At 37.0% G+C, this 21,737-nt stretch overlaps 1 protein-coding gene across 3 annotated transcripts in view; it reads right to left on the bottom strand.

Annotated features, from left to right (window-relative positions):
- Positions 1 to 21,737, bottom strand: part of SEL1L (SEL1L adaptor subunit of SYVN1 ubiquitin ligase) — a 59,404-nt gene that overhangs the window by 35,706 nt on the left and 1,961 nt on the right. For 2 of the 3 annotated variants that reach the window (XM_063089703.1, XM_063089705.1), the window contains exons 2-4: positions 18,345 to 18,382; positions 17,148 to 17,379; positions 1,010 to 1,177 (exon numbers count right to left, since the gene is read on the bottom strand). In XM_063089703.1, the coding sequence (XP_062945773.1) occupies positions 1,010 to 1,177; positions 17,148 to 17,379; positions 18,345 to 18,382 (438 nt within the window). The remainder of the gene's footprint in view (positions 1 to 1,009; positions 1,178 to 17,147; positions 17,380 to 18,344; positions 18,383 to 21,737) is intronic. The other variant, XM_063089706.1, reaches the window with a different exon arrangement.

The following is a 21,737-nucleotide window of genomic DNA, read 5'->3' on the forward strand; positions in this document are numbered from 1 at the left end:
AGTTGGAAAAATACTGTTGTAGTCAAAGGACACTTTAGCCCTATTTGAAATGCTATGTATCATTATAAGAAGACAGTAATTTATTAATTACACAATAAAAATTAATAAAAAATGGATTTTTATATAATACACATCCTGATTTAATGTTCAGGTTCACTAATATTTTCATACTCATTGATATAACACTGAAAATGACAGAATCATAGATATTTTCAAAAGTTATTTTGCTACTGTAATATAGCATTTTTAATAGAAATCTAGAAGTCATCAAAAGATATAAATATTTCATTAGGACTAATATTTATAAAAGTAGAAGTGAATTCCTCTTATTAAAAAATCTGATGTATTAAACTAGAGTACCCAGTCATACTGGTCTATGTCCAAAGATGGATTATATTTGATGTTATCTTCTAGGAATGCCCAAATATTCTATCAGAGCCATTATTTTGAAAATGTTAATTGCTATTAAAGGTGATATGTTCAAGATTTTCTGTTGTTCTTTTATTAGAAAGTTTTTCCTGAAAACACAGCTTGCTAGTAGAGGTCAGCCCCTTTATACTGAGATTCAACTCAGGACGGTTAAATATATTTGTCAAATGTTACCTTAGCACAGCATGTTTCACTCAAAGTGTTTTAAAAAGGTATTATTTATTTTTCTTCTAATCACTATTAACCTTCACCAAAATGGTCTGTTTCCTTTATTGCCAAAAAATGTTTTATGTTAATTAATTAAGCAGCCTGCCTGAAGGATTTACAGAATAACCTGTGCACGACAATGGAAAATCACCTCTAAAAAAGACATGAGTGTGATAAGCTGCCTGAGCAACAGCCTGGAAATAAAAGTCACCACATGCTTCCTTTTCTTAAGTCCATTCTTTAGGGCTACAACCACATCATCAATACTGGCCATTTCTGAAAAAGGTGGAAAAGGATGGCTAGAAAAAGGCCTTAAAAATGTTACCCTATACGCAGAGCAATGTGGACATGTCTCCTACTAAGCAATACTCACTTTCACAGAAGCCCCACTTTTCATCTGCCTTGTAGTCATAGGTTGTAGCACACCACAGTCTGCCATCTTCCCTCCCGTCTGATGTACATTCATCATATTCCTTATCCAGAAAAAGAAAAGGGAAGTGGCAGGGTTCCCCATGTGCTGTGCCTTCAATGGCGGTCAAAACTGGAAAGACGAGAAACCAAAATCTAAACATGAACACTACCTCTGGTATTAATGGATTCAATGCTGTCAGTTTCAGCTATTAGGATTTTAAGGCAAAGACACATGATGTATGATTTGTAATGGGAAACATAAAAGGGTCAGCACTGATTTTGATTAGCGAAGACTTGAGGTTAAGTCACTTTAGTAAACATGGCCAGCTGACTACTCAGCATCTATATCTAGCTTATACTTTCTGAGGTTCTTGAGATACATATAACCTTAGAATGTTAAGTTTATTGTAAAACTCCTGTCCAACAAGTGAACAAAAGATGAAATGCAACTGGATCAGTTCCACTGCTCAGTACAACTCACCTTTTTTTCTGAATGCTGTAAGTCAATTTCTTTAATAATACAAAGTTATACAGGGAAAATGCTCCCTCAGGTAAAGTTTATCACTCACATACTCGTCTGCGATCCCACAGCATTTTATGAGAGTACTTATCATATGTACCAAGGTTATTTCTTTACCATAATCTAGCTCCCACTAGACTTTGAGCTTGTTAAGGGTAGAGACCATATCTTTGATTTAACTAATTATTCTATAAATTCTTTCCCAGTATCTCTTAGGTGCGGGAATTATGCTGGGTGCTGGAAATGAGGTGGAGCAGAGGTCTCTGCTACACAGAACTTACTGCCTAGCAAGGAAGAGAGACATTCAGCAGAAATGTGATGTATGTTTCAGACAAGAAAGCCTCTCCTGCTGGGAGCTGAGGTTTTAATTAAACCTCAAGAATGTGCAGGAGTAGGAGTAGATGAAAGGTTGTGGGTAGAAGTATTGTAGATAGAGGAAACAGGATGTGTTAAGAATCAAATGGTTGGCGAAAGTGGCAAGAGAGAGATCCTTATAAAGTTTTAATAAGGAGTTTGGACTTTTATCCTGAGAACAATGGAAATTCACTGAAGAATTTTAAGTAGGAGTGACATGCTCATACCGGTTGAGTATTCCTTACCTGAAATGCTTGAGACTAGAATTGTTTCAGATTTCAAATTTGTTTGGATTTTGGAATATCTATATTATACTTACTAGTTCAGCATCTCTAATCCAAAGATCTGAAATCCCACATGCTCCAATGAGCATTTCTTTTGAGTGTCATGTCGATGTTCAACAAGTTTTGCATTTTGGAACATTCCAGATTTTTGGATTAGGAATACTCAACCATACTTACATTTTATTAAGAGAGTGGAGAATAAAATGGAGAGAAGCAAGGCTGAATACAAGGTGATCAGTTTAAAGATTGTGACGGCAGTCTAATACAGAGGCAACGGTAGCCTCAAGAGGGCAATGAAGTATGAAAGATGTGGATTATACTCAAGTGATACTGAGGGGGTAGATATGGAATCACTCACTAGATGTGTGGATGAGAGGAAAGATGAGTCAAGAAAGACTCCCAGGTATTAGGCTTCAGGTGTGGATAGACGGTTGCCCTTACTAAGATAGAGAACACTAAAAGGGGAGTAGGTTACTGGGTAGGGATGATATGGATCAAGAGAAAGACAAATTAAGCATTGATTCTGCTACATTCCAGGTGGCTATAAAGCCAAACAAACAAGTGAAGATGTGTCAGACATCTTTTTGGCTGTAGCTAAAGAGAAAATTCTCCAGTACATAGATAGCACTTGAAGTCAAGGGTATAAATAAGAATGCTGAGTGAGAGGTATACATGAAGACCAGAGGTCCAGAACTAAGCCTAGAACCACAAACCGTAGATACATGTCAACTGCCGCTGGTCATCCTTACATGGAGAACATAACTGGGCAGCAAAGCTCAAGGACGAAGAGTATAAGTTGTGGAATCAGAACACCTGATGCAAATCCTACCACTTATTAGCTGTGCATTCAAATTACTTAATCTCTTTCCTTATTTATCAGATTATTTGGAGGTAACTTCCTTATCTCCAAATAGGGATAACTGTCTTTACTGCATAGGGCTAAGATCGACAGAGACCATACATGTAAATGACCCATCATGGTGCCTATCACTTTAGGTAATAAGAGTTCAAGAGATGACAGCTGCTATTATTATTACTAGCATCCCTGTTCTGAAAGACTAGACAGTAGCACTTCTTTCCAACTTAGAAAAACCAAAAAAACAAAAAAACCAGATCATAAGGTACAAATTTTAAAAATATTTTCAGTAAGTTATGAGTGACAAAATGAGTTTCAAATTGTTTAACACCAGGTAAATGTCATTCATTATTCTGGTAATCACTAATCAGAGGCAAATAACTTCTTCACCTTTGATCTGTCCATGTTTTAAAGAAATGATCTTTAATGCAATGTATAGGCAAAGCATCCTTTAGTAACAACCTCGGAAGAGTTATTCTGATTACAGAATTTGACATGGACATCTCTATGCACTGCTACTAGACGCAAATCTGCTTTGAAAGACAGTGTCTGTAGAAAATGGCTTGTAAACCTGAACTTCAAATTAAATAACATATGATGGTTTAAAGAATATTTAATTTTTCTGTGATAATAGAAATCTTTGTCTTAAAAACAAATATCATTGGAATTCTATTTGTCAAACTTATACTTTCTAAATGTTTCAAATATACAAGAGAATTCTTTCATGTGATGAAACTATACAGCAGAAAAGAAACTGGAGAAAACCAAAAGGTTTTCTGTCAACCAAAAGTTTTAATCTGCTGATTCTGCACTAACATAAGCAGGAAGAATCCCCAGGATGCACCTGCTTCATCAAGTTAGTCAAAACTGAAACTTGTCAAAATAATGCGCTCATTAGTAAGTTACTAGAAAGAAAATTTGTATTTCTTGCTACATTCTCCAAGAAAAATCAAAATATGAAAACTTACTAACTTGTTTGTTTTAAAATTTTCCAAAAGTTACTGAGACTTCCTAGTTTCAATCAATTATATGAAGTAGAAATTCCTCAAAATGGTGTTAATTTCAATCACTTTTCTTTCCATGGAGAAATTCTGCAATAATTTCTAAGCTACCCTTTTGAAAACCTCCACAAGAACAGTACCAATTTTAAAAACAAGGTAATCACTGCTCTGGTATAATGAAACTGACTGGTTATGCAATTTAAATTAGTGATAGCCAGTAATCACATCTGACACTTTTCAAATGAAAGGAGGAAAATGTGCCATTAAGTAAATTCTGAAGCTTCATGTAAAAATTCACATTTTCTAGATAAGAAATCATATTTTGACTCTACAATGACATAAGTATTATCATAATCTATCTAGATCTGAAGAGTAAGATATTTAATTTATGGTAAATGGGAACTTACTGTAATAATGAACAGACTGCTTTACATGAGTGCCTTCAAAAAGTTCACGGAAAGATTCGTATTGTCCTTTAACTCTATTTTTCCATGAACTTTTTGAAGTATCCTCATAACTAGTAGAAATCTGCTCTTGCAAAGTCAATTAAAATTGCTTAAGAAAGCTAGAAAAATAAAAAAACAAACAAAAGAGCAAAATGAAAACATTCAGTGTTGGCCAGAGCATGGGTAAATGGACACTTTCACACTGTTGCCAGGAGTATAAATAGTACAACTCCTTAAAGAGGGGCATTTGGTAATAGCTATTAAAATTTAAATGGTCTACATCTTTACATTTAGCTTTTCTACTTCTAGGACGTTTACTTGCAGAAATGCTCCCCAAAATATACAAACAGATCATATGCACAATACTTGTGTAGTATTATAATCTTAAAAACAAAAAGAACTTTGAGTCTGTTGATAAAATTAGTTAAATCAGTTATGATGCAGCCATTAAACAGAAATCTGGGCATCACAGACACAGATAGATTAAAGGTTACTATAGAGTCCTATAGAAAGGGAAGAGAGCCAAAGGCTGAGTCCTGAGGCAAGCTCATGTTTCAAAAGCAGGCCAATATAAGGAACCAGCAGCCAGGTGAAGAAAGCATCTTCAGAGAAAGAAACAATTACTGGTGAGGGGTCATTAAAATGAGGACTAAGAACTGAGCAGGCATTCAGCAATTAGAATGTGATTCGTGGAGAATAGTACATTTAGTGGTCTGGAGGGGGCTCCAGCCTTGCTGGAGTCAGATTAGAGAAGGGAAAGAGAAGAGGTGAAATCAGCGATTATGCACAACTTTTTCAAAGAATTATTCTATAGAGGGGAGTGAAGAGTGGGGTGGTAGCTGGGGAGGAACTTGGGCACAGACGTTTTTGTTTTTTTAACATATAAGATATTACAGCTTGTTTCAATATTAAAGGAAAGAATCCAAAGAGAAAAATGTAAATGTGGTTAGAATGTTGTTATATATTGTCTTCAGAATACAAAATACATCTCTTCCTCCTTTTTCATTGTAAAATTAAAACAAAATTCAGAAAGTTAACATCGTGATCTATACATATAAACACAAAGAATTTAACTTTATAAATTTCTCAAAGAATTTTTGTAGTGCTATTAATGATTGATATTGTATCTGCAAGTTTAGACGGGTGTTCTGTTAAATAAGAAAATAACTATTTAATCATGCTGCTTGTCTAAAGCAATCTTGTACTTCCAAACACAGAGTAAAAGTAGCATTTTAATCAAATATATTTGCAGTCAAAGACAGTTAAAAACAAGGATTTAATGTTAAAAAGCTACCAACTGAAGACAACTGTCATAGTGTTCACCAATTTTAGTAAACACCAGATGAAATCTCAACCAACCAACCAATCGTCACCAAAAACAAATCTCCGAAGTACTAAAAACAAAGCATCGGTATAGATGATTTAATGTAAACCATACCTGATTTTTTTTTTTTTTTTTTTTTTTTTCGTGACCGGCGCTCAGCCAGGGAGTGCACCGGTCATTCTTATATAGGATCCGAACCCGCGGCGGCGGGAGCGTCGCTGCGCTGCTAGCGCAGCACGCTACCGAGTGCGCCACGGGCTCAGCCCTAAACCATACCTGATTTAAGTAAACAATGTAGGCCAAAGAAAGAGGTATTTACTGTTGCCCAGGAGCATGCTGTAGTAATATACTGAAGAGAATACCAATGTTATATGATTTGATACAATCAGATTGCATCCACCAAAAGTTGGGAATTGGTAAATACAGTTGAGAAACTATGTTTATAAACATGTAAACACACACACACACACACACACACACACACACACACACACACACACACACACACACACACACACACACACACACACACACACACACTATAGCAAGGAAGGCATTGCCTTACAGATTAAAATGTATTTTTCAGAAGAAAAATGAAATGTAGTCATATGGAAAATGAACAAAACATAAGACCAGAGTTCATACAAAGCTCAGTTCTCTCTGTGAGAAGCAACTAATGATTTTAAAGTAGAAACAGAAGTACTGGCCCATATGCCAAGAAAAAAGTGACTACCGGGTGACAGGCACTGTTGAAACCACACAGAGTAACAGTGAGTTTCTCTAAATAATGGCTTTAAACATAGTTCCTTGAGTTTCAAAAGCCCTGGTGAGCTGGGGGCTTTCCCATAAGGATGGTTTCCTAAAGGAGTTTCCTTGCATAAATAATTTCTTGTAAAACTAAACCAAACAATAAGAAAAAATGCCTTTTCATTAAAGTTAAGACCTGTTGCAGGCAACAGGTCCTATGTTTCCTTTACCTTTCAACTTTTGTTCCATCTGATTACTAGGTAAGGATTGCTCCTTCCCTGCCAACCCCATGTGAGCAACAATGAAGCAGAAACACCATCCTATTACTAAACAAGCTCGCTCCCTTCAGAATCCAGTTTTAAGCAGGATTTAGTAAGTTTAAACTCAGTTCCTTTTGTGCCATTCAAAATAAATCAAGATGCTCATTATTCTATTTAATTTTTCTTCTTTTTATTTTTTAAGACTATAAGGATAATGTGTTTATTGCAGAAGATAATACAAACAGTAAGAGTGTATACAAAATTAAAGAAAAATCACAGTCATCTTTTACCTGCTGCTTCAAATTCTTTTTCTCCAGAGGTAATGACTGTTAGTAGAAAAGTAGTACTGGAACTTCTTTTGCTAACAGATTTTTAAAAAATGGCTTCTTTTCACATAAAGGATCTATGATGGTTAATTATGTGTATCTAACATTATTCTGTATGTTTCTGTGAAGGTGATGTCTGGATAAAATTAACATTTAAACTGGTGGATTCTGAGTAAAGCAGATGACCCTCCACAATGTTGGTGGACCTCATCCAATCAGATGAAGGTCTGAATAGAACAAAGACTGACCACCTTGAAGAAGAAGGAATTCTGCAAGCAGATTGCTTTTAGTTCTGTTTCTCTGGAGAACCCTGACTAATACAGGATGATACTAAGTGAATTACTTTACAATATGACATTTTAACTTAATATATCACTGACATTCTTCCAGGTGGCAGTCAGGCAAATTGGCTACTGGTTCTTAACCATTCCCCAGGTGATGGTTTTGGCAGTGTTAATAGTGTCTTCTGAGAAGGCTTCTGCTCTTCTCATGCTTGCACCACCCCTTCCTGAGGACCCGGGACCTGGAAGTGCAGCCACCATCAGGTTTGGCCATGTGGAAAAAACATGATGAGGAAACCAATCTACTAAGGAGGCCAAACAGGAGAGAAAGAAAGAGCTGGAGTCTTTGATGGCACAAGTCCTAAACTGCCTACCTATGGAGTTCTGGTTATGAGAGCCAAATAAACCTCTCTTTCTGCCACTGTTTGATTTTCTGTTATTTGCAACAAAACAGGTTCCTTTTAAAATGGCTACGCGTATTCTTCTATAACAGGGAATACCACAATGTAATCACTCCCCTCTTGATGGCCATTTAGTTATTCATTTTCAACAAATGTTTATTGATATGACGTGCAGAAAATAGTTAACACAGCAGTCTTGTTATCCTTTGAAAGGCCTTCTTGTAATGTGGGCATGTGCTGGTGTCTGGGAATGTAGATTTCAGAAACGTTCCCACCATTGTAACTTATATGTGGCTCCCTGTGCCTAAACTGTTTGTACAAATATGTGGTTTAAGCTCAACACCTGTTTTCTTTCTGGGAATCTACAATTTTGTGACCTGCTAGGCAGAGAGTGATTACATGACTAGTTCCCAATAAAAACTCAAGGCACTGGGTCTTCAGTGAGCTGCTCTGGCAGACAACGTTTCACATGTGTTGTTACAATGTGCTGCTGGGGGAATTAAGTGCATTCTGTATGACTCCCTCAGGAGAGGACTCTCGGAAGCTTGTGCCTTGTTTCCTCCAGACTTCGCCCCATGCACCTTGCCCTCATGCTGATTTCGCTTTGCATCCTTTTGCTGTAGTAAATCATAACTGTGAATACAACTTTATACCAAATCATCAAACCTGAGGATGGTCTTGTGGACCCTGGACACAGTTGGCATCAGAAGTGGGATTTGCTAGAACGACCCAGATTCACTGAAACATGGTGAAAGCATTGTTTGGGAAGGGGAAGGATGGGGAAAGGATATGATGAATCTTCTTGCCCAGGTGGTTATGGAGTCATCCATGGTGTGAAGCAGCAGCTGAGCTACTGTCTGTTGTGAGAGGCAAAAGTTACCCATGAAATCTGAAAGTGATGGATGCAACTCCAGGAGAGTTGGTTTGCTGGGTCCCCTGGCTGCTTTTGGCTCTGCTGGCCTAAGTGAGGGAAAAAACTGTATAGCCCAGGTGAGGCTTTTGGTTTTTGTTCTAAATGGGAGGAGAAAGGGACTGCAAATTCCCAAGTATGGGCCAAAAAAAAAAAAAAAAAAAAAAAAGTTAAAAGCTTACATTGCTCTCTCCTCTAAGTAGGGGGGAAAGTTAAGTAAGGTCCCAGAACAGGAGCAAAATTTTAGAAAAGAAAAAAAAGTGGAGGCAGGTAACACTCTAGCATTTTTTTTTTTTTTTTTTCAGCCTGGCTGCTGCTGCTGCCACTTTAACTCAAACATTTCAGCCTGAATCTTCCCTCACAGCTGTAATGTTAACACTGCAAATACTAAATTTATTGCTAGGAGTTTGAGTATATCACAGTGAGGGGAAAAAAAAATTGTATTTTATGGCTATTGCATCTCGATGTATGGTAAAATTGATATAAAAGGTCAAATACTTGTAATTTCATAAATTCCAGATCCAGGGAAGCTCAAAGGTTGTGTTAGTGAAAAACAACCTCCACGCTTTTTGCTGCCAGTGGGTGGGTTGGAATTTAAACTGAGTACCAGAAACAGAACATCTGTAACTGATGATTTCTGCTATGGAAGAAAACGTGGGTTTTTGCTTATTAGAGCCTTTGGAAAAAGGGAGACATTTAGGAAAAAGAGGTAATCCTCAGATGGAGATAGGCTTTTGGAGTTTTAAAAAGAAGATTTTAGCTTGCTAATGAGTTCTTGTGAAAGCAGAGGTCTGACCCTTCAAGGTTTAGGATTTTCCAGTTTGATGAGCACATTTTTGAGTGGGTCAACTTGGACTCTATGACTGACAAAAGGACTTAGAAAAGCCTTGCTTATCACTTGGACTTTCAGGCCCTGCAGTGTCTTGCCTCTGTTGCTGCTGAAAAAACCTCTCTGGCTTTTTTGAATCCTTAATTCACAGATCTTAACTACCTGGATCTGATTCTAAGCTGGTAGAGCTTGCAGCCTCAGTGTGAGCTGTGCTGAAATGAAAGCAGGCAGAGGCTCAATGAATAGAACTCAGACTCTGAAACCTTGCACACTTAGGATACCTCTCTCTGGGGCCCTAAACTGTGAAAAAATCATGAATACTTGGCTAGACTGTCTGGGTCACAGGAAAGCGCTTGTTCTTTGATAGGACCACCTGAAATCCAGCTGCTCATTTGCTGTGTATTTCTGATACAGACACTAACAGTATTCTTGTGATTATTGCCAAAGCTCAAGTTGGGAAAAGAGGGTACAATGCAGGGACTGTGGCCCTCTACTCACTCCTGAAAGGCTGATCGACTTCCAATCCTGTCTGGAACATATCTTGCTGCTGCTCACTCCTTGTGTCTGGCTTTCCCTATTGGTTGCAGTTTACAACAATGGACTGGTCATCTGACTCCACTTCCCTTGCCTTCTCCTGCTCCACATGCCTCAGTGCAATATCATTAGTAAGTACACTTGTCTTCAGAGAGTGACTGATCTTTTCTAGGCTGCTCACTGGATAAATGGTCAGGATGAAAGGGGTGGGAGGTTATGTAAAGCCAATTTGAAAATTTTCGAAAATGCAGGATTTCATCCTGACCAACTGCTGAACCTGATGTCTTTCTGGTTAAGTTGTATAAAAATGCTTTTCTGTGAAGATGTTTTGTCCCTCTTGCACACAACCCCTTCACACAGAAGGTCTAGATGAACATAGGGCATAACTAAGTAAAATTATGATTTCTGAATGGCAACACTGATTTTGTATAACAATCCAAAACTCCTGCACCTGAGTAGGCACAGAGGGGAGCTGGCATCAATGATTTTTTCTTAAAACTGTTTTTGGAAGTTTCCTCCTCTTCCTAAAGCAACATACTCTGCATCTTTCTAAGCTGTTGAGTGTGCTCTGAATTCATGCCCCTGAGCCTATGATTGCACCTGATAGGGCTGACCATAAGACAGCAGGAGGTGGCCCAGGTCCTGCACTTTCCATGCAGAAAACCTTCAGATGTTGTCCACATTCATGAGGTAGGTAGATGGACTGGTGTCGTGGACAGCAATACCACTTGGAGCTGACTGGCAGTCCCTCTGACACTGAGGACTGAACTAAATTATTTGGGCTGGACTGGGAACCCTAGGACAAGGCACCCATGGTGGGAGGCCACATTGTACTGCCTGATTAATGCATGCCCTGCTTGGGATGTCACAACAATTGTAAATTCTTTGTTTCCAGGGTCATCGTGTGCACCCTCTGGGATCAACTCTCATAACCCTGTCTCAACACTGGAAGGCTTTCAGGTCAGATTCTACTTACTGACCATAGTCATGCAGTGCCTGAATTAATGCCTTGGGCCAGGTAAAAAAGGTTAATACAGAAACTTAAGGAGGAAGTCATCTGGCTTTCTGAAATAAAACAAATCCCATTCATCATAATGGTTTAACTGGCTAAGTCTAGGACTCTTAGAAAGACATTACTAAAATCAATACCGCAGGTTGGTCTCACTACTGTCTGGGTCTTATTGATAATAACTTCGCTGTAAAGACACCTTGTATAATGACCAAGAGGGTAGACTGTGCAGAGGAGAGTTAACATGGCAGGCCTAAACTTCTGTCCTTGAAAACACCTGCTCACAAGGTTGGCCCGTGGCTGACATCGGGAACTTAGATATCTGGAGAGTTCACACCATTCTAACTGATAAGAGTGGCTCACTTAAACTGTACAAATATGGTTTATGTTGAACACCTGCTTTCCTTCTGGGAGCCTGCAATTTTGATACGTGCCAGGCAGAGGGACTCAATTTAATCACTCCGCAATAAAACCTCCAGGTACTGGGTCTCTAATGAGCTTCCCTGGTAGAAAACATTCCACATGTGTTATCGTAACTTGTTGCTGGGAAAATCAAGCATGTCTTGTGTGACCTTCCTGGGAGAGGACCCTGGGAAACTTGCACCTGGTTTCCCCCAGACTTCACCACAAGCTCCTTTTTCTTTGCTGATTTTGTGTTGTATTATTTTACTGTAATAAATAGTAGCTGGGAATACAATTCTAAGCTAAGTCCTTTGAGTCTTCCCAGAAAATTATTGAACCTGGGGGTGTGGTCTTAGGGATCCCCAACACAACCAGGAATAAGTGTGAAATGTCCAAGAAATAGCGAGAAGGCGAGTGTGACTGGAGTCATGTGAGTGAAGGGGAGTGGCAGAAGATGAAGTCAGAGAGATAGGAGGGGCCTTATCATGTAAGGCCTTGCTAGTAAAGGTAAGACCGTTGCATTTTACTTTGAGTATGACAGGAAGCCATGGGAGGCTTCTGACAAGAAGGAGGATCACTCTGGCTACTGTTAGAGAACTGAACTTAGGGAGAAAATGAAAGCAGGCAGGCCAGATAGATGCTCTTATAAAAAGGAAACTCTTCAACTGGGTGGTGTGGCAACTGTGTCAGAAAGAAGAAATGCCAAGTTTATGTTTATGTTTGAGTACATCTTTATGGATGAGTAGAAACTTGATAGATGGATTTGGGCAAGGGAGTGAGGAAGGCATTTTAAGCACTGGTAAGAACCTGTACAAAGGCTCAGAGGCAAAAGTGCATGGTGTATCTGAAGAACTGAGAAGCGCTTAGTATTGCTGAAAAAGGCTGTCTGGGGGAGAGCTGTAGGAGATAAGGTTACAGAAGCCGCTGTCGTGCCAGACACTGAAGGCTCTGTGAATCACGCTAAGCAGTGTGCACTTCATCTCATAAGCTGGGTTGTGAACAGGGGAGTCAACTTTGTGTTTCAGAAAGATTGGTATGGCAGCCACATGAGAGGCTGACAAAGGCACTCCCTTTTGAAGAAACTGTCACATAACCCAGTTCTAATGTGGCTGGAATTGCACACACACAAACCTATATATATGCAGCTTACATGCCATATTTGCATAAGTTCTTAAGCCTTTTCCTGTATCAAGAAATTAAAAACAAGTCAAATTATTAAAAAACAAACTGAAACAAATGAATCTAAATGTTTATAAATTTGATATAATCACACAGAAAATTACTCAAGTGATTTTAAAATACCATATTATTACAAATCCCTAGTTAAATATATCTTAAGGACAAAAAGAACCATAAAGGAATGTTAGACTGCATTTGTGGTCCCATGGTTAGTGGTAGCATTGCCATTATTATTTTGAAACTATATATACATATTTATTGGGAGACAGCAAATGTAACCTTAATGCCATTAAGTACTAAAATTTTCAGCATCAATGAAAGGAGACATAAACGTAAAAGGAAAGAAGCAAAAACCCTGATGGGGAGGAAAAAGCTAGCAGACTTGCAATATTCTCTCTTCTTACTGGCCCAAGAAAGAGAGAGTGATGTTCTAATCAAATTACCTTAGAAAAAAACTTAGGAGAGACCTGATAAACACACTAAAAGCATTTACTACTGGAAGAGTCTTTAGTTATGGAATGCAGGACAAACTTGTTCTGTCTAGATTGCTCATTACACATAAACATGGGATGTATGTAGGCAGGACTCTCTAGGAAATATCGCATAAACTATGCAATTATCAGGGAATAAACTGGAGATGTCTCATAATGACAATAGCTCCCTTTTGTGGAAGTGACGTTCCATATGCATCACTTAGAGGCCTTATATGTTAAAATCTGGGCCAGAACACATCCTAATTGAGGCAAGAAAGGACTTAGGAGAAGCTCTGGTAGTCTCAGACTTCTCTGCACTTTGCCCATGTCTTGTGATAACTGTATCTTTGAAAATATCTAGCAAGTTAGACACTGGGTAAAATCTCCAATTCCTGTAAGTCCAATTTGTCAATCCAACCCTTTTCGTTATCGCACCTGTAATATTTAATTTGAATTGGAAGTATCAGTATGAACGATACATTTCTTAACCCAATCCACCATAAAGGCCTACAAGTAGTGATAACTCAGTAGTAATGCATACCCCTGGTGCCTAGATTGTAGTATCTAACCTACTAAAAGGAACCAGTTTCCTTGAAGAAACAGCTGACATTCATTTCTGGGTCAGGAAATGTATAAGATGAATTTGGGACATCTTGTTCTTCCTGAAAGGAAAAAAAGTTATATAAGATCACCAGGATCTAGCCAAAACAAAGAAATGGAATTCCCAATAGCTAAAAATGCAATAATTTGAGAAACAACAAAAAAAATGGCTGCAATAGAGTGAAACATAAAAATCCACGGAATTACAATGCTGCCTGTGATATTGTGAAATATATATTTGGTCTTTTGTCCTGACAATATAGCTCCTAAAATCCTTGGAATCTCCAGAGAGATAAGAATTTCTTTTGTATGCTAATGAAGTGGGTGGTAGATGGGGGCTCCTAGATAGCCTTGGGATGAGGGCTGGATGCCAAGGGAACCAACCATGTGATCAGAGGGTTGGAACTTTCAGTCCCACCCGCTCAACCTCCTGAGGGGACAGGGTTTGAAAGTCAAGCTGATAAATCAATGGCTAATGATTTAATCAATCATGCCTATATAATGAAGCTCCGATAAAACCCCAAAAGAATTGAGTTCTAGCGGTTTCTGGACAGCTGAACTCATGGAGTTTCTGGTAGGTAGCATACCCAGAGAGAGCATGGAAGCTCCACACCGATTCCTACATACCTTGGCTTGCCCTAGGCATCTCTTCCATCTGGCTATTCATTTGTACCCTTTCTAATAAATGTGTAAATGTAAATAAGTGTCTTCCTGAGTTCTAAATTCTAGCAAATTACTCAGACCCAAGGAAGGGGTCTTGGGAACCCCAATTTATAGCCTGTCAGTCAGAAGCAGAGGCAAAACAATCTGGGGATTGCAACTGGCATCTGAAGTGGAGGGTAGTCTTGTGGGACTGAGCCTTCAACCTGTGGGATCTGATACTATCTCCAGATAGACAGCATCAGAATTGGAATTGAGCTGAATTAGAGGACAACCCCATGATGTCTGCTAGAGAATTTGCCACAGATTTGATTGCTTGCTTATTATATGGGGAAATAGTCCCATATAACTGGTGTCAGAAGTGTTTACTGAATGAGTGAGAGTAGGAAAAACATTTTGATCTGGGGTTTCCTATATCTTTACAATGCTCAAAAGCAAAGCAAAGCAAAGCAAAACAAATACAAACAATCAAAAATATATTCATTGGTCTTTGGAGGTTGCTAGGGCGTCAAATTCTTCTCTGAGAACATTTCAAGGGAAAGAATCAAGAATTTATCCTGCCTTCCGTGTACAGACCATATGTCAGGGTAATCAAATACTTGATGAGGGAAAGTTCTTTATAAAAGAATCCCAGTAACCAATGCAGGAGGAATGGTAGAATTACAAAGGTACCATTTTGCAACTTCTAATGAAATAAAGGATCCAGACAACAAACGTAAAGTGGTTGCTGAAACTACTAGGCAAAAGATCAAAGAGAATGGCTGGATCAGGTTTCCGCCATCTGATCTCACTGATCAATCTCAACACGACTAAAAGTGGGACAATCTGATACTACATGCCTCACAGTGTAATGTAATAGAAAGTACACAACACCACCTATGAAATATTCTCTATAAAAAGACTGAATCAAATCTACCCAAGCCTCTAGAGCTAACTCCCAGTTTATAGAATATACAGAAGATCGGAGAACAAGCTAAAATGACATCACAAGGATGTGACCAGCTAGATCCAAAATGTGGGAAACAGTACAGCACAAAGGACATTATTTCTTTAACAAATAAAATGACACTTTAGAACAAGTGAGGGAGAACTGTTAAAGAGTAAGAGAAACCTAAGATCTTGGCTTGTATCAAACAAACCAATTATAAAAAGACACCTGAAACAATTGGGAAAACTGAACAAAGTCTGGATATTAGGTGATGAAGAAATAATAGCTAATTTTGTGATTTTGTTGAAAAAAAATTCTTACTTTTAGAAACACATAGATAAAAGAACATGTAGAATTTGCTTAAAAATACTCTAGGAAAGAAAAAAAGGGCAAATGTGTGTGGGGTGGTAAAGAGGAAACAAGAATAGCAGAACGTTGCCGCCTTCTGAGAGACGGAGGGCACGAGGGGGTCACCACACCCTCTACTCCTGTGCATGTTTAAAAATCTCCCTAATAAAAAAATAAAGGAATGAATTTAACTATATTTGGCAAAAATGTTAAAATACTTGGCTGAGGTACAGGAAAAGAGGTAGTTTCAAAGGAAGTAAACAGAATTACTTTCCTGAAGAACAATTTAACAATATATATCAAATGTCTTAAATTTTTACATTCAATTCAACAAATTTACTTTTAAGAATTCTAAGGAAATTTTCATGTTTGTGCACAAAGATACATCTAAAATGATCTCTCAGCAAAACATAAGCAACCTATGTTTAAGTTATGGTATATTTACATATGAATATTTTTCATAGCCATTAACCATCAAATTGTAAAAGAAATTAACATGGGAAAATGTTCACGCTAACCTGTTAAATGCAAAATGCAGGCCGTAAAATACTATAAACAGTTTGACTCAATTTAGTTTTCTTAAAACTATTCGTACACGTAGAAAAAAGCCTATAAGAGTCTCCATGATGTTCATAGCTATTATTTCTAGTTGACGGGATTAAGGTACTTCTAATTTTTCTGAAATGGTTTTTCTATTCATGAGTATGGCAGTAAAAAAATTTTATTTTTTCAAGTTCAAATCCTGAGAGCTGTTAATAATGGAATAATAAGTGGGTAAGGTGGTAATCTTTGAAATAATAAACTAAATGACAGAAGGGTGGTGGGACAAGGCAGAGTGGACATGTTAATAATTAATTTTTAAGAGAATAGGTACTTAGCACACTATTGTGAGAAAGACCAAGTTTTAAATTTAAAAGGAGAGGTGTCAAAGTGAAAGTCAGAAGAGGATTAAAGTTTATGTAAGTTTCAATTTGAGAGGGATAAATACCTAAATCAAATTACTTAGGATGATTGAAAAGGTTATTGTAGTAAAAATCTTAACACAATTCTGAAAACAACCAAAGCAGCATGTTAGACAATTCTTCCTGAGTTTGTATTTTTGTATTTACCTGACAGATTATTTTTTAAAATTTCTTAGAAATTTATTTACATATCGGAGTCCAAAAAGAAATGTTAGGATATTAATATAATACAAATTCAATTTCATTTACTGAATTCAGGTCATGTAACCTGGATCAAATGTGTTAAGAGAATAACTTTGATATACTAAAATCTAGAAAATCCAGTAAAACTATACTCTATACACTATACATGGTTAATAATCAGTAAAACCAGCCTTCTTCAATATCTTCACTCACTAGCTTTAAATTTCAGTTATCTCCTTCCTATATCAGGCAAAAGCCAAAAAAAAAAAACCGTCCAGACTACCTGGTTTCCGTGCTTTCTTTGGTTCTTCATAGTCCTTGTTTTCTGGATTTGGAGATTCTAGAAAGCTGATTTCTTCTGTGACACTTTCGCCCTCCTGGTTCGTGAGGCTGTCTTCCTCTTCTTGAGTAGGGGATTCCAATTCTGACTCCTCCGAATCAAGAAATATCTGACCTGCAACTACTCTGCCTGCAGTTGTGTGGTCCTTTACTGACTCATCCGATGGCAAAGAAGTCTGAGAATATAAAGTATTTTTAGTTATCAACAGTATCAAGACTCTCACCAACCCACTTTGACCATTACTTTTAGTAATCCAGGTATCATGTCTCCCTCAGCTCCCTGAAGTGCCACACTTCCTCATCTCTGTGGGCTTTGGCATGCGTTCATCACCTGCCTAACTCTTCCTCTTCCTCTGAATTTCATCTTATTTATTTTATTTATTTTTTCTTTTTCGTGACCGGCACTCAGCCAGTGAGTGTACCGGCCATTCCTATATAGGATCCGAACCCGCGGCCGCTGGGAGCGTTGCCGCGCTCCCAGCGCAGCACCCTCCCGAGTGCGCCACAGGCTCGGCCCCTCTGAATTTCATCTTAGATGTTACTTCCTGAAGTGTAGGTCAGGTTCTCCCTCTACAACCTTCCTCTATGATAGCCCTGTATCATTACTTCTTGTTTTTATCTATATTCCCTCTAACCTAGAGATCAGAGCTCCTAACTAATTTGGTCTCCTTGGATATGTAAGAATCGGTCTTATTCATTCAATCAACCAATAAGTCCATTAACTCAGACTGTCTTTTTTGAAAATTGATATAAGAGAAAATAAATGGCAGAGGTTAAGTCTTCAAAATTAAAAGAAACTGCAAACAAAAAATAGGAATAAAATCAATATCTCATCAGGCAGTAAAAATGTTGCTGCTTTAAGACACTTACACCCCCCCACCCCTCACGGAGTACATTCAAGTTGAAATTAAACCTACTAGCCAACACTCTTAATGGAAATACTTTCTCTTTTGTAGGTAACTGACTCCCCCCTCACCCCTGAAGAACTAGAACTAATACTAATAACACCTAACTTTTTCTCTTCTTTTTAATTCAATTCTGTCACTCAAAAGATGCAGATTTCACATCCTTTCTAAGGTTACACAACTCATGCTTTTAAACTGAGCAGCCACTATTGGCCAATGCAAATTTTAGTACACACCTTAGAATCTAAGGATTCATCTTGGCTGCCTTCTTCATCTGTAAATAAATTTTAAGACAATTTAATCATCTTTCTTGTTGGGAAATCACAGGTATTATTAAAAGAAAGCATCTGGTAAGTTTAGCAAATAATCAAACATGGGTATACAAATCTAGAATTATTTAACAATTGGTTGTATTCAGAAACTGTTCAGAAAAGACTAAATGAAAGAAAAAAATGGATTGTGGGGGATAGTTTTTCTTTCTCTAGGGAAGACATTAGCTTCATCTGTTATACAAGTGAGAAGACCAGCAGGCCCCAATACCAAACACAAACACTTCTTCAGATTCCATCCAATACTTCTATATACATTTAGTCTACTAATGAGAATGAATTACTAAGTTCATAAAAATAAATCTTTAATTTCATATTCAAGGCTTCTACCTACTGTTTCTCTGCTCAGGATCTGGGGTTATAATGGTTTATTTTAGTGCTAATTAGCATTCTATTGTTCACTAATACTACTAAGAATTATTATTTGACAGAAGAGTTGCCAAATATATTTAGGATTTGTGTTATACTTTTCTGAAGAGATTAACCAGATATAAGTAAAAAGTAACATCATACTATCATGTATTCAATGACATGATAGCTATTTATTAAGAAATCAATAGCTTATATTAAATAAATCATGAATCCAGACACTAGTTACACCTTTCTTCCAAATTCACACAGTCTGCTCTGATTTTGTCTGATTCCATTAGTTTTCCTTCTATTATTCTTTCCATGTTCACCGGCTATTACTTCTATTCTGGCTGCTTGTTATTCTTTTCCCTGTTCTTATGTAAACACATGCAACAGCCCAATATCCAGGTGCAAATGTTTAATCTTTGTATTCCTTGCCAGTTTTAAAAAAACAAAACTGTCAGATGTTCTCTAAGTTTCCTTCTTGCTCATAAAATTATCTCATTTTATCCAGGAGTGCGTTTCAGTATGGCCTGCTCCATAAGCTATATGAGAAATTAATCAGTAGACAAAATGCTGTAAGACTATGTGATTTTTACTAGAAAATTTGGTATTATAGTTGCCATTTATCTTTACTTCATATGGTTATATCCTAAATATTATTCATAACTTATAACTCTCTAAAACATAACAGAAACATGTTTGAAGTTTGTTATCAAAGTTCTGAGCTAGCTTAAGAAGTATAACCAATTCATTATGCACAAAATACACAAATCTATTTCACAATAGTTATTTTTGAAATTTGAGAAAACCAGTCTACTATTGAGGTTTTGCCATATGTGAAAGTGCTGTCAATTAAAAGAAAATCTAAACTATAGCTACTGTTCATATTCACTTACTTTTAGATTAACTTCAAAATATGTTTTATTTTTGGCAGATGGAGAAAAGGGTATGACATGTAGTCCCATAGTGCTCATAACATTTAGGCAGTAGTGTCAATTAATTGATAATCAACCTTCACACTAACTTCTTCACAAGTATCACCCAAAGCCCAAATTTTAACAGATGGTTCAAATTCTATTCTCAGCAAGGATAGAAGAAAAAATTTATCTCTATTATATATCAAAGCTGTATGTATAGATGTAGTTAATTAACCACAAATATCAACTAGGTAATATATCAAGAGCAGACACTAAATGTGCAAATGTATATGATATATCCCCACATACTGAACTTTTAGTTACAACTGTAAAGCACTCATCACTAAATTTAGTACCTCGTCATAACAGGTCACATAGGTAGCAAACAGGTAAATAATATAGCTAGCTATAAATAATTTGAAGATATGTACGTTTGAGACACTGCAAGCTGTTAGGCATTAGAGCAGCAATAAGTGTTTTTGAATATCAAGAGACATGACTTGTGACATCAGGGTTATTTCACGTGAATTGCATCATACTTCTCTCTCTTTCCCTCTCTCTTTACAAACTAGGAATATATACTAAGATTACAGGTAAATAGAATTCTTTCTCAGTTACTAAACTGGGAAAGCCTCTTCCAGATGGTAGTCTGAAAACATAATTATTGTCTCTTTCAAACTGATGTACATATCCACATAACATTTCTTAAAAAGTTTCTTATAACCTAAGAACTTCTGATATGTAGTATTCAGATAAGGTTTAAAGACCAGAAGTTATGCATAAATAAAAAGCAAACAGTAATGCTTTAATAAGAACACAGACATCAAGCAACAAGAAAAAACACAAAAGGATTCAATGCAAAGTCATGGATTTCTCACTCATTAGTATCACATTCAAAACACAGTTCACTGTAACTGTACACCTTCCTTTGAAAAAGATTAATTTTCATTTTTATTCTATTAGCTAACAAAGCTCCAACGTACCAGGGATATTCTTTCAGGGAAAAGTGATCATTACAAATTCATTTTCCCATCTGTCATGTAAATTAAAAGACTGATACACCAAACACAGAAAGTCTAAAGAGTTTGATGAAAAGAGACCAGATATCCTGTCTTCTGCTTTGCCACTGAATCTGTGCAGATCCTAGGATATTCTTGATTCTAAATTACCCCAAATCTGAGGCACGGTGAGCTAAGTTCGAGACCAGGTTTCATCACATATTAATACTGACACACATGGTTCAGTATCGAAAGCTTGCTCAATCTCCATTTTCTCAATCTGTCCAAAGGGGATAATACCATCTGTCCTGCTGACCTACAATAATGTTTTTAGGAACAATTAAAATAGTGAAATTAAACATTCTCTGCAATCTGAAAACGACTCTCTGAATTTACAGTACTGTTATAACTATTACCTGAAATACCTGGCAGGGGACCTAAGTAAAAAGACTCTAATATTGTTTGGCACAAAGGAAAAAAGGGTATAAACCACCTACTTTTTCCTGCCCAAAATAAGAAAATATGCATTTCTAAATGAGAAAAATGATAGCCTTTTCACTATCATCTTGAGAAAATGAAAAAATATCTTTTTAATCTCCTCTTTTAGATTTACTTATTCACAAGGAAAATGAGACATTTCTAATATATTTTTACATGCTTCTAAAGAAAATATTAGATAATAGCTACTATCAATGATAGGATCAAGATCCACTTTGTTGGCTGATCATACTCCACCTGCTAATAAATGCAACTTGTTTTGGGTAACAACTTTTTTTTGGTCAAATACAAAATTACCATCAGAAACTTGATTTTTATATAGAAGCAAAACTTTAAACCTAAGCTTTTGAAATGAGGCTGAAATCCCATATAAATAAGCACTTTAATGAATGAAAAAGCCAACTGAAAATCCATGTACTTAATTTATAAAACTTTATCTCACCCAAGTATTTTATGACATTTGAACTTCATGTGAGCACAGTACTGCCTTTTTTACCAGTACTTTTCAGCATGCACATCTATATTGCTTTAGT

This window comes from Cynocephalus volans, chromosome 3 (assembly GCF_027409185.1).
Source record: "Cynocephalus volans isolate mCynVol1 chromosome 3, mCynVol1.pri, whole genome shotgun sequence".
Classification (NCBI taxonomy): Eukaryota; Metazoa; Chordata; class Mammalia; order Dermoptera; family Cynocephalidae; genus Cynocephalus; species Cynocephalus volans.